Genomic DNA, 13,042 nt, shown 5'->3' with positions numbered 1-13,042 from the left:
CTCCTTGAAATCTGTCTATCTACACAAGAATCATGGTAGGAAACTGAAATGAATATCCACCGAACCCCGCCATCCACACTCCGGGACTAAACGCCATTAGTCTGATTACCTCGCACGTCCCCACATTTATTTCCTATAGCAAATTATATTAATAGCATCGATAGACCCTTTCACCTCTCCAGCTTCCCTGCAATTATTCCTATAGATCCTTATTCTTCGTCCTTGTCGTTAATACTACTTTTATAAACTCTTGTTAAACATCAAAATGTCCACCCCCATCGGCGTAGCCATTATCGGCAGCGGTACCCTCCCCCTCTCTTATCCTATCCCTAGTATTAATCTTAACGTCGCATGAACTTGTTCAATTTATTAATGAACTGATAATAGGCATCTTCGCAAAGGAAGAGCATTTGGTAATACCTCACTATATCCCCATACAACAAGTACCAATTCACACACTAACAAAACGAACAGCCCATTCTATCCGCCTCCCCCCTCTTCACCCTCAAGGCCATCTACTCCCGGTCTCTCAAATCCGCAGAGACCCTCATCTCAGGGAGCAAAGAAGATGTCGTGAAGAACGTGGAATTATATTCCGAAGACTCCGAGTCCGGTAGACAGTTCCAGGATCTCCTCGCTAGGGAAGATGTGCAGGCTGTTATTATTGCGTGAGTTGCTCTATACCATGGAGATAGGTAGTATCACCATGACAAACTCATACTGAATTGAAACGAATAAGTCTCCCCATCCCCGCCCAACCAGGATACATTCGCGCGTCCCTACGTGCCGGTAAGCACGTCCTAAGTGAGAAGCCCATCGCCGGTGATCTCAGCACCGCCCGTGCTCTGCTCTCAGAGTACCAGTCTCTCGCGACGAAGCCGCTCTGGGGTGTAGCAGAGAACTGGCGCTTTCTGGCGAAGTTCTCTCGGGTAGCTGAAGAAGTCCGGAAGTTGGGGGCTGTGAAGGCTTTCAGAGTTAGTGTGAGGACGTTGATTGGGGAGGGGTCGAAGTATCATCGTATGTATTTCCGCTTTCCTCTTTCATATTTGGCTTGATCTGTGGGAATATGGTAAGCTGATAGTTGACCAGAAACCGAATGGCGTCGCAAACCCACATATAAGGGTGGTTTTGTCCTCGATGGAGGGATCCACGCCATTGCTGGATTGAGGCTCATTCTTGGTAAGAAGGACGCTATGGCGGCTGTGTCGGCCATGATGGGACTGCAGCGGGAGCATTTGGCTCCTGTGGACACTGTCGATGCGGTGGTCAAGACTAAGACTGGGGCGAATGGGGTGGTGTCATTGTCGTACGGGGCTGCTGTGAATGAGACGGTCTTTGAGTTTAGTTGTGAGCGAGGTGTGGTCAAGTTGGATCGGGATACGGTGACGGTTAGTGGTGGGGAGTCGTTTGAGGTTCCGTATGAGGGACGTGGAGTGAATTATGAAGTGGCTGCGTTTGGGGAGTCGATATTGAAGGGACAATTGGAGGAGAGGCTGCGGCCAGAGGAGGCTATGGCTGATTTGGAGGTGATGGAGGGGATGTTTGTAAGTGAGGGTGGGAAAGTGCTGTTGGATTTGCAGTGATGGACTGGCCTAGGAGGGTAGTAAATTCTTCAGATATACTCAAAACATCAATTTGTTTGTCCAATAAACCTAGACTCATTCAATTTAAAATATGGTATCCTGACCGATTGGCCTATCCAAGTAACTGCCCCAGTATATATGAAATCCTCACAGTTTTGTGAGGTAATTGCTACAAACTGACAGGTGACTTCCCCGATTCTCGTGTTCCTGTTGCACGACAAGCAATAAGAGGAGCGTTTTCCGGCTGGCCTGCGGTGCAGACAGCTTCATTGATGGTCATGTTGGTCTCATCCATTTGACGCGAGAGAAGTAGCGCGATTTGGTCGTGCCCATGTCTTCGCGCGTGGAGGGCAGCATCGCGGCCGTACTTATCCCGGCGCTTGGGGTTTACCCTTCCCGTATCGAGCAGTAATCGAACTGTACTTCCGCGTCCTGCTGCTGCTGCGGCCATCAACGGCGTCCATCCTTGCCTGTTTGCCGCGTCCGGGTTCGCCTTGTACTGCAAAAGTAATCTCACAATGCCCTCGTAACCACGGCGTGTGGGCCGCGTCACAGGGCTCATGACGTGGAAACTGTGAGCTTCTGGGTAGCCCCCAGACTCAAGGATTTGCTTAACTAGGGCTTCGTCTCCAGTCTCTTTGCGATCCAACGCTATAGCAACCAACAGAGCCGTCCAACCGTTGCGGTCCTGGCTGTCTGCGTCAACCCCTCTGCTCAACAATGCTTCCACCATCGAATAATTACCTCTCCTCGCTGCCCATACTAATGGAGGTCGACCGAGTTTCTTATCAGTGAGGTTAGGGTCAGCACCGCAGTCTAATAGGCTCCTGGCTATCCTGTGATGGTCTTCCTGGATCGCGCAAATCAATGGTGTTATGCCCCGACGTCTACTTCTCACGTCCGCACAAATTCCAATGTTTATTAATTCCATAGCAGCTCTATAGCATTTGTGCTCCAAAGCGAGCAACAACGGAGTCATGCCGGAACCATCCATGTGGTTTGGATCGAACCCTTGTTTGAGCAATAGGTCGACAACAAACCCATTCTCGTATCTAGCTGCGTTGAAAAGTGCTGTCCGACCTGCATTATCTGTACTAAGACGATCAGCCCCCTTGGCCAGTAATAGCTTAATAACTTCGCAGTGGTTGTTACGAGCGGCGTAGTGGAGCGCGGTCCAGCCACGTTCATCTTTTAAATTAGGGTCACAATTTGCCTCGAGCAAAAGTTCGACTACCTTCTTTTGAGAATCAAATGCGGCCCGTAGCATCGTATCGCCATCCATGACATAGTCATGGCCTTTTTGACAACCTAGCATCAAAGGGGTTCGGCCAGCGTTTCCCCTCAAGTCTGGACTGGCTCCATTGCTCAAGAGTAAGCTCATAACCCCAGAATTGCCCTTGTTTGCTGCTAGCGCGAGTGGAGTAAGCCCCCACCGGTCTTTGTGATCTATAACGAGTCCTTGTTTGATCAAAAACCTGGTTGCTTCCTCATGGCCATTCTCTGCCGCCCATGATAATGGAGATCTGTTTGTAGCATCAAGGGAATTCAAGGCATACCCGGCTTCTAGCAACTCCCTCAGCGCATTTTCCGACCCAAAGAATGCCGCCAGATGGGCTTCTGTCACCAATTCTGGCACTTGCACAGTCAGTTGAAATGCTTTCCTAATTCCCAAGTGAGTAACGAAATCTTGTGCGCAAAGCACGACCTTCTTCTTGTCCAGCAGGAGGCCGCGTGCCAGTCCTGGTTTTGCAAGGGCGCGCGCAAAATGATGTGCCCAATAGTGACGAGAGTAGCGGGCAAAGGGATAACCGGCTGTGCGTAAGCCTGCTCCTGACTGAAGGCAATACGATAAGTATGCCATGCAGACTTTTGCCATGTCATAGTGCGCTCGGGGAAACCACTGGGTCTGGGTTCTCTCGAAATACTCCTGTGCGGTATGGTGGACCAAGCGGATGATATGACTCTTTTCGTCCACAGTCACCAAGCCAGCACAGGCAGCTTCCATGTCTTGCACATCGGGAAGGTTTTCTGTATCGAATTCGGTCTCTTCGATCTCAACAGCAAGGCCATGTTAAAGCTCTGTGATTTTCAGGGGTTTTCGAGCGCAGGTAATCCATGCAATAATTTGAAATGCCAACTCCTTCTCTCCAGCCGTCTTCCCATTTATCCGTTCCATGGTTTCCTCATATGCAATATTGTAGGCGTCAGTTCCGGATGGCAATTGCTTGAGTGCTCTCTGAATCGCCGTTACCGAGAGCTTTCCTTCCAATGAGTCGAGGTGGAGTTGAGCAAGAAGAAACCTATGAATGTCAGTGCGAGAGCTAATTTTTGAGGAGACATGAAGGAACATACATTCCATTCACCGTTTTCGTAATTGCGTTGACTATTTCCTTCTGTAGCTCATCGTTGCGTAGCACGACTCTTGACAGCTGAGATATGTGACCTTCCAGATATGCCCTTACATCTTCAGCAGCAGCAGAGATTTCTTGCTGTAAACAACCTTCGAATGCCGATTGGATGGCCGGGCTGTGTCGTGACGTAGCAAATATGCTAACTGTGCTGTTGCTCTGCAGACGAAACAATTCCAATAACAACCTGCGTAGCGCTTCATCCCTAGATGAATATTCATCAAGGGCGTCTACCACTATGAAGATCCTCGAGAAGTGACCAAGCAGAACGGATAGGCTCTCGAAAAGTTCGTCGAGTTTCGGCCGAGTTTGTCGTTTCTTGTGTTGTGCATATAGAGACTTTATATCCTCAGGAAGAGACAACATTCTTTGACACAATTGCTTTATCAGACTCGCAAGTACATCGTCCACACTCTGCTCATTATGGCGCCGAAAGTTGCAGTATATGTAGGCGAGACCAACACTTCGATCGTATTTACACTTCTCTTCAAGATTTTCAATGACAATAGCAGTAAGTATTGTTTTTCCAGCTCCAGGTATGCCCGTGCACAGGATATTTTTGTTTTCGTTGTTGATCCACTGCTGAAACTTGTCTGTGCCTAGTAACCACTTACCGGTACCGTCCTGGCGACGTTTGAGAAAGTCTTCTTGCTGAGTTGCGTAATTTACTGTTGTAAGCCATTCAAGGATCTCATGACAGGCTTTATCTTCCATGGTGTTGTTGATTTGGTCAACGAGCTCTTTCGTTGCAAAGGCTACCTGACTATTCCGGGAAACATGAGCATTCGCCTTCCTGGGGTGTTCCCGAGCATACCTGGTCAGACTAGTACTCAAGAGACTGAAGACATGAATATCCGAGTGTATTCTCTGATGCATTTCAGCCATTCTAGCTTGGTCCCATTTGAGTCTCTTCCAAAAACGGCGATAGGCACCACCTAAGCTGTTAGTACCAATGTTTAACTCCTGGTATTTGTCTAATCTGCGGAGCAGTTCATTCAAGTCATTATAGCAAGATCTATAAACATCGTCTAAATGCCTTTTCTGCATGGTATTAAGCCCCGCTTGTTGGTAGGTATTTTCGATATCACGGAGGACATTGCACAAGGTTTTTGAGCTGGTGAAATGTGAGTACCGGAATAGACGTGCATAACATTGGCACCTACGTTTCTGAAATTTTTTTGAATTGTTCAGGTGCATTGACAAAGCGTTCCTTGATGGTCTTAGCGAGATTCACTACAGCGAGGAAGTCCCCGACACCATATCCGAAGCTCATGGTGCAGATTGGAGGGGGCAACCGTTGGTTTGACAGAAGGGAGTAACAATATCTCATTGAAGCTGTTTATTTGTTCAGCATCTTGCGTTGCTCATCAATATTATGGAAGAGAAGTCAGCCCTTATATGGACAACGCCTGATGGCAAGCGCCGGCATCGTGTACTACACATTGCAGCCTCGCGGAAAGAGGGGCTCGGTTCCCTGAAGGCCATCAGGGTGGAGCGAAAAGGATTCATTGGCATCAGCCACCTGTACTACGAAACGCTTTAGGCATTGACCTCGTAATTAAGTTGCTCGATTACCCGATGGGAACACAAGCACCACAAGGGCAATCGGGCGATGCTGCTCCTATGCTGCGGAGGCGGAAGTCATACAAAGTACGGAGTACCTACACGCTATTCCTGATGTGGAATGGCACAAGGCAAGCTTATCCACCGCACTAACGTGGCTGAGTCAGCAGCACCGGCAAAAATGCAGGGCAAGCGTAATGAGCCCTAACGCACCGAGAGCAGTTAGACTCGCTAAGCGAGCCACTAGCTCGACTCTCTCGGGCGGCCAAACCTGAGCGCGAATTTTCGAGATCGATTTCGACCCGTACGACAACTCCCAGCGCCAGCCCGCGAGACGACGACAAGGTATGTGATATTGCTGTCAGCTGCTTGCCTGTTGCATGCTAATTGAGAACAGATGGTCCTCGCAAAGAAGCACGTCCCCATCGTCAAGAAGCGTATGTCCTTTCTTTTCTCCCTGCTAGTCCCAGCCCAGTCCAGTTCCCAGCCAGAGTACGATCCGTCGGTTGTCAGTCGTCCAGCAAGCATGAGGAATACACACGGTGCGATGGAATGAGAAATCAGACGATCGGAGCGAACGAATCAATTGGTGCGAAAAAAAAAATAGCGACAACGAACGACGAATATGATCGGCGAAGAAATTATCATAAGCGACCGAAATTTCGATTCGATCTGGACGAAGATATTTTACCACCAACATGAATTGACAAGTGCTTGCTGGACCACGGACATACAGCCGGATTGAACTAAACCACATACACACATCATCAAGACGAACGACCCGACTAACATCAAACTCCTTCCAGGCACCAAGCGTTTCTGGCGCCACCAGTCCGACCGCTTCAAGTGCGTGCCGGAGTCATGGCGCAAGCCCAAGGGTATCGACAACCGCGTCCGTAGACGCTTCCGTGGCAACATCCCCATGCCCTCCATCGGCTACGGATCCAACAAGAAGACCAAGCACATGATGCCCTCCGGCCACAAGGCTTTCCTCGTCCACAACCCCAAGGACGTTGAGCTCCTGTTGATGCACAACCGCACCTACGCCGCTGAGTACGTTTCACCTGTCTTCCTGACATGACCTCTATAACCATGGAATATACAATGCTAATAAAGAAACAGGATCGCCAGCGCCGTCTCCTCCCGCAAGCGCGTCGACATCATCGCCAAGGCCAAGGCTCTCGGCGTCAAGGTCACCAACCCCAAGGGCCGCGTCACCACCGAGGCTTAAATGGATATGGAATGAATGTAAAGAAAGCCCAAGAAATTTCATCATTTTCATTTTCATTTTTCATTAAACTCTTTCCACTTATACCAACCAAATGGGAACCAACCACTTTCGGGGGACATAAAAAAGCAGCAGCAACAACTACTTCACTGTGGTAGTGGAGTGGCTTGTTTGTTGTGATTGGGGACTTGCGGAGCCTTGAATCATCGCATCTTCTAATGTGGGCTTTGGCTTTGACGTTGACGACGTATGTGCTGGATTGCAGCGTTTCATGATGACTGATTTACATGCATGTGGGTCTTTTGTCATGGCGCTTGTGGTCGTGGCTGGTGCTGCCAGTCTGGGAATAAAAATTCAAATCTTATGAAGACTTTTTGATGACCTCGAAGCGTGGGTGTAGTTGTATCTCGTAGCTTGGTAGTTGGTCCCATTTGGTGTCGTATCCTATCGTATAGACTATAGCTACGTAAATGGCCTAACCTTCTCTCGTTCTTCTCGACAAGCTAGGAGTTCTGCTATTGTACGTACGTAGTATCTAACATCCAGCAGATGGAGTTGTGTTTGTCTATGACGCTTGTTACATATTATGTCCAGTTTGAAGTGGCAGATGAAACTCTTGTCTATGGTGGTATCAAGTAAACGAATCCAACTATGTGACATAATGTAGTCCGTCGTCCGTCATCTCAACATGTCTAAAATCTCTAATTGCAATTGCAAGCAACGCCAAATCATGCACCATGTAACCAAACTAGTTAGAATATGATCCCATCAAGCAGTCGCCTGCGCAGCGGCATCTGCCTTCCTACCAGACGAAATGTCGACTAGGCCGACACCCTGCACAAGAGCAGGGATATTCGACTCCGAGCCGTCCTCCGCGCCAGGCAAGACAGCATGTCCGATAATAATCTCCTCTTCCTCGGGAACAAACACCCAGTCGGGCATCTCGCGCGGTCCCTCCACGCCATCAGGCGGCAGAGCCCAGGTAGGCATCTTGCTAGTGTATTTCCAGCCATCCTCTTTGTCAGAGTACGCCGCGGCGTGGAGAAAAATGCCTAGATCCTCGGGTCTAGGGTCCGAGTAGAGCTCTGTGTCGCAGATCTTGCATCTCTCGCCAGACAACATCTCGCCTTTGCGCTTGTGGTATCTCTCCACGGCGGCCTCGTGCTCGCGCGACATGATCTCCTCCACAACAGAGTTGTCCGTGCCTGGCGGTACCAGAGGCACTGTGGTAAGGTGTGTCCGATAGCTTACGGTGTCGGGGACTTCAGTCTTGCCAATGTTACATAGCTTATCGATGAGCTCGTTGTCGCGCTCGTCGCTGGTCTCGTTCTTTCCGAGATCGGGTCCGAAGACTTTGCGATTGGAGTAGATGGGATCGTTCGAGATCGGGTGTCCGAGGAACTGGAGATGCACGCGGATCTGATGCGTGCGGCCAGTCAATGGCAGACAGTGGACAATACTGTATCCTTCGTCTTCGTTGGTGTAGATCGGGGGTGGAGTCGCCACCCGTCCTTCTGCGTCGGAAGCGCTCTGAGGCTCCGGAGCTTGAGGTGGGATATACGCCAGGCGACGGAACTTGGTCTTTGCCTCCTTGCCAGTGGCACGAACGCGGTTCAAGCCTACCTTTGGGCTCACGGACATGATGGGCTGATCGCAGACGATGACACCGTCAGGGAATTTTCCCTTGACGCGCGCCACATACTCCTTCTGGAGGGTGCGGGCCTTGAGCTTTCCGGTCATGTTCTCTGCAGCTTTCGCAGTCTTTCCGAGGAACATGACTCCGGAGGTGAGTCGGTCCAAACGGTTGCAAGGTCGTGGGACCCATTCCGGATGGCGTTGAGAGCGCATGATCTCGAGCACGGAGTTGTAGTGGTAGCGACCAGCGGAGTGGACGGGCACACCGGCGGGCTTATCAATGACAATCAGATCATCATCCTCGTGGATGATACCAATCTCTTTCCCGGTGACGGGGGGTTCGTGACGGTGCAGGGTATGCGAGATGATCTGGCCGTTCTTGACAACGGTATTGGGGCCAGCAGGCGTGCCGTTGACGGCAACAAGGCCATCTTGTAGGGCTTTCCTCTGTGGTCCAGAACAACTATGTCAGCATATGATTCTTTAAAGAATAGCCAAGAGATGAGAACGTACGTAGTACTCTGCGGGACGATCGCGAAACTCCGACAGGAAAATGTCCACCAATTCACGACCCCGCCAGCGCTCCTTGCAAAAAGTGTTGTAGGTGTAGTGGTAGGGCTTCACCCGGCGCAAGCCGCCTTCAAAATAGTATGGTGCAGGCCATGGGTCACAGGGCGTGATGGCCACCTCAGGGGGCTTCTGAACCGGATCAGGAGGTGGGACTTGCAGAGTGGTGTCGACGGGCACGAGAGACATGATGGGTGGGGGAATCCGACCGCGTCGCAGTAGGTACGCGGTAATGCGAGGAGAGGGAGCCAGGAGGGAGAGCGAAAGTGAGAAGAATGGCAGAAATGAAAGCGAAAGTGAGTTGGAAGGACAGGGACGAGAAATGGGGATCCGTTCCTGAGTTGGTTCCGCGGCGGCGAAAGAAAAGAAAAATTTGGCGATGCGGGGAAATTCCCCGTCTATACTCTCCATCCCGCATAAGCATGGCTGGAATCCCAACTTCAACACAGAACCTTTAACCAAGCAAACTTATTTCAATTTGTTTACTATATAGTGGCATATTGTTAGAAGTATTTTTGCTAGACCTTCAACATAGACTAATACGATTACATTTTGAAGACCATCATAACTATGCAGTGTGGATCTGGAAAGCAGTTAAACATATAATGTTGGTGACCCTCTGGCGGACTTACTACTAGGCGTATAGTCTCACACCAACCTGAACTCAAACCATGCTATCGCATTCATTGAAACTGTTGTTAGTCCACAGCATTCAAGGGCAAACTTCGAATGAGTAGCGTCGACATAAATTTGTCAGGAGAGAAAAATCTACTATATAAGCTCGTCTGAGGATCACGTTGCCACCTTGGAGGTGTCACGACTATTGTATACTTCTACTATAGCTCAAGTCAACCATCCTACTTCCTTAGGGTCTGAAGAAGTGCATCAAAGAATGTATTCGTCATCCTGTAGTAGTATAACTGGATGGGGGATGCCATGGCATGCGATACCAATTGCGTTTTATGCCATTATCTTTCCGAATCTAAGCCATTGTTCCGAGGTCGATCTTGTCAAGGTCGGTTCGTCGACTGTCCAAGTGCGATATGAGATACAGGATAGAAGCAATAGCCCATATGACACAGGACTTTGCAGTTTCATGGAAAGGTGGCCTGCAGATCATAGTTCGCAAGGCGTTTGGGTGGAACCGCTAGACTTCTACTATCACGATCGCATAGTCTTTAGCTCAAGGTGATGAGCAGTCAGGTAGGACTTGACACTTAGCTATTGCCATAGTAATTGACTGCCTCTGATTTGAAGCCTTTGAGTAGACATGCTGCATATTTCAGCATCTGAATTGATGTACTCTGTAGACTGCGCGCACTTAAGAGTCAAACAGCAAATCGAGCAGTACATACTCAATTCACATTGTCAGCTTTATATGTAGACTTTATATAGAACGTAGCCCATGTATGTGGCCCAAGCAAGCTTAAGAATATCAGACAATTCTAAGAAATAGAACCATCCTCATTAATACCCAGTATAAGAAAGCATGCCGCTAACCTGAATGTAGATTAGTTACAAAAGACTTGACACCTTAACCACAAGGTGTCAATCACTTGCTATGACGATCACTTCCGAAAGAGGCAATATAATCGCAAGCAACACCTTTCGAGGAACGCGCCGGCCATCTTGTGGTTCTGTCGTTACCTGCAGTGTTTATCAGTGTACTCTTCTCTTCTCTCGTGAATATAACTAATTCTTTGAATAGACAATACTAGCTTGTAGCATTGAAGATATACATCAGCAGCTCAAGGTAGAACCAAGAAGTGCACGTGCTGGAGCATCTTTCGCGAATCGAATTATTCCATCAGTCTCGTCAGTCAACTGGTAGAGAAGTAAGAGTTTAAGGGCCCTAAAGGCACTCATCAGTGCATTGTGTATGAACCTCTATTGACAAGCCTCCTGCATTTCCAAATCAACATTAGATCCAACGAGCCTTCGTGAGGACCTACTAAAGGGGGCATTGCAGCAGCTATTATTGGCCCTAGCTTATCTACACTCAGAGGCGCATGTAATACATACTGGGTTAGACTCGTTGCAGACCATCCCCTACAAACGGCTAATATGCTCACCAGATATCCAAGCGAAGGATATCATCAAACCCGCAGAAGACGAATCAATCTTCGGGGAGTGGGACGACAGCGAGACTGCGCATCCGAGTCCTTGCATAGATGATAATGAATATACCGTCTACCAGTCTCGCCCGTCCCATCGCAGAAGGGATGGAGTGGTTTCAGGATGCCACTGATCACAGATTTCGGAGAAGCTCGGGTGGGAGAAATGCATGAAGGATTGATCGAACGTAATATTCATCGCGTGCCTGAAGTTATTATTGAGATTCGATGGACAGTGAAGGCTGAAATATGGAACTTCGGAGTGTTGGTGAGCATGAATATACCATTCTACCCATGCTTTTCATCACGGCATCGGCTAACCAGGAGCTCAAGATCTGGGATCTCCTCGAAGATCATCACCTATTTGACGGCAGGGGACCAGACGGTGGCCATTCAGATGCACAGCTTCTGGCTGAGATAGTAGCGATGCTCGGGCCTCCACCAACTGAATTTCTTCGTAGATCACCTCGCAGCCTGGAATACTGGGACACATCAGGTACGGATAGACTTCATCCCATCAGACAATCAATAATAGGTCAATGGAAAGCTTCTAACAAATCCCATGCATCTTATTGGATGACCTGGAAGAATACGCAGAGGGCGATAACAAGCAGATGTTCATACAATTTGTGAAGATGCTTCAATGGGACCCAGAAGAGAGACAGAGCGCCCGTGAACTGATTGACAGAACCTTGATTAGCAAGCCCTTGATACACAGTATCATAATTAGGTCAAGTTATGTACAATAAATCAAACAATGAAAAACCATAATCAAAGTAACAAACAATGCTTGAAAATTCCTGAAGCTAGAATTAGTTCACCAACCACTAAACGCTAAGTAGAATCCCACTAGGCGCGACCGCCCGACGAACGGCTCTCGGGTGACCCTCTCACCCCGTGCAACAACGCCCCAGTTGCTCAGGGCGTTAACTATGCCTCGGCTCAACTCGGTAGCTCCAACCTACCCATCCATCAGTCCATCCCCTCATCTACCATCTATACACATTGAACTTCACCAACCTAACTTTAACACCTACCATACCTCCAACCAATCCTACAATCCACCTATACACACGCAAACCCAACCCACAATGTCCACCTCAATAGCGCTCAAAAAGCGCCGCCTCCGAAGCGACTACATCTACCACCAAACCCACCGAACAAGATGGTGAGCCTCCTCCTCCTTCCCTTCCCCCAATAGCGCCCCCTCTAACAAACCCCAAAAAACAGGTTCGACAACGACATGTACGCCCACCTCAACAACACCGTCTATGCGATGCTCTTCGACAGCATAATAAACACGTACCTGATCACCCACTGCGGAATGGATCCCTTCACGCACAACAACCCCACCCTTACGACACCCACACCCTCCTCTTCTTCTTCCACACCCTCCTCCTTTAAATCCTCTCAGGTGGGCATAATGGTCTCCTCCTACTGCGACTACTTCTCATCGGTTTCATTCCCGGATATCTTGGACCTAGGGCTGCGAGTCACGAAGCTAGGGAATAGCAGCGTGACGTATGAAGTCGGTGTGTTCAAGGAAGGGGAGGAAGAGGTGAAGGTTGTTGGGGGGTATACGCATGTTTTTGTAGCGAGGGAGACGATGCGGCCGACGAAGGAAGGGATGGAGGATGGGGTTAGGAGGGCGTTGGAGAGGTTGCTTGTTCGTGATGGTGAGACCCTTGGGGCGAAGTTGTGAGTAACTTAGTAGGTATGGTGAGGCCTGTTCCTGGTGAATGGGATGGATTGGGAGGGGGGTTGGGGAGTTGTATGTAGTTGATAGAAAGGGATGGGTATACAGAGTACTATTATCTTAAAGTGTCCTGGTGACATTCGTTGGCTAATTCATGTTGAGGATGGGGATGTGGTGTCTCCTGTATCAGATGAGCTGGTGTAGAGGTAGATGGGACTACTGGGAGGGAGCAGGTAAATGATTCCGGT

The 13,042-nt window shown here is 49.1% G+C and overlaps 5 protein-coding genes across 5 annotated transcripts; 3 read left to right on the top strand and 2 right to left on the bottom strand.

The window, feature by feature from the left end:
• The first annotated feature begins 173 nt into the window (after positions 1-173).
• Positions 174-1,646, top strand: BDQ94DRAFT_147544 (Gfo/Idh/MocA family protein). Its single transcript, XM_026767041.1, has 5 exons — positions 174-302; positions 388-413; positions 475-668; positions 740-1,017; positions 1,090-1,646. The coding sequence occupies exons 1-5, from the start codon at positions 266-268 to the stop codon at positions 1,581-1,583; spliced, it is 1,029 nt and encodes a 342-aa protein (XP_026624169.1). The 5' UTR covers positions 174-265; the 3' UTR covers positions 1,584-1,646.
• A 106-nt stretch (positions 1,647-1,752) lies between these two features.
• BDQ94DRAFT_180520 (ankyrin repeat-containing domain protein) lies at positions 1,753-5,500 on the bottom strand (the record flags this gene model as incomplete). Its single annotated transcript, XM_026773637.1, has 7 exons — positions 1,753-1,962; positions 2,002-3,544; positions 3,722-3,883; positions 3,936-4,754; positions 4,806-5,105; positions 5,155-5,326; positions 5,428-5,500. 7 exons carry the CDS (start codon positions 5,498-5,500, stop codon positions 1,753-1,755), a joined length of 3,279 nt encoding a protein of 1,092 aa, XP_026624168.1.
• Positions 5,501-5,775: 275 nt separating this feature from the next.
• Positions 5,776-7,329, top strand: BDQ94DRAFT_147542 (60S ribosomal protein eL32). Its single transcript, XM_026767040.1, has 4 exons — positions 5,776-5,899; positions 5,952-5,991; positions 6,361-6,607; positions 6,677-7,329. The coding sequence occupies exons 2-4, from the start codon at positions 5,952-5,954 to the stop codon at positions 6,783-6,785; spliced, it is 396 nt and encodes a 131-aa protein (XP_026624167.1). The 5' UTR covers positions 5,776-5,899; the 3' UTR covers positions 6,786-7,329.
• A 10-nt stretch (positions 7,330-7,339) lies between these two features.
• On the bottom strand, positions 7,340-9,325 carry BDQ94DRAFT_147540 (pseudouridine synthase family protein). Its single transcript, XM_026767039.1, has 2 exons — positions 8,931-9,325; positions 7,340-8,864 (listed from the first exon to the last, which is right to left on the bottom strand). Exons 1-2 carry the CDS (start codon positions 9,171-9,173, stop codon positions 7,551-7,553), a joined length of 1,557 nt encoding a protein of 518 aa, XP_026624166.1. The 5' UTR covers positions 9,174-9,325; the 3' UTR covers positions 7,340-7,550.
• Positions 9,326-12,032: 2,707 nt separating this feature from the next.
• On the top strand, positions 12,033-13,027 carry BDQ94DRAFT_147539 (acyl-CoA thioesterase). Its single transcript, XM_026767038.1, has 2 exons — positions 12,033-12,266; positions 12,329-13,027. The coding sequence occupies exons 1-2, from the start codon at positions 12,190-12,192 to the stop codon at positions 12,798-12,800; spliced, it is 549 nt and encodes a 182-aa protein (XP_026624165.1). The 5' UTR covers positions 12,033-12,189; the 3' UTR covers positions 12,801-13,027.
• Positions 13,028-13,042: the final 15 nt, after the last annotated feature.

Source organism: Aspergillus welwitschiae, assembly GCF_003344945.1.
Source record: "Aspergillus welwitschiae strain CBS 139.54b unplaced genomic scaffold BDQ94scaffold_25, whole genome shotgun sequence".
In the NCBI taxonomy this organism is placed as follows: Eukaryota; Fungi; Ascomycota; class Eurotiomycetes; order Eurotiales; family Aspergillaceae; genus Aspergillus; species Aspergillus welwitschiae.
Note: the sequence above shows the minus strand (reverse complement) of the source record. Positions and strands in the feature narration are given on the sequence as shown.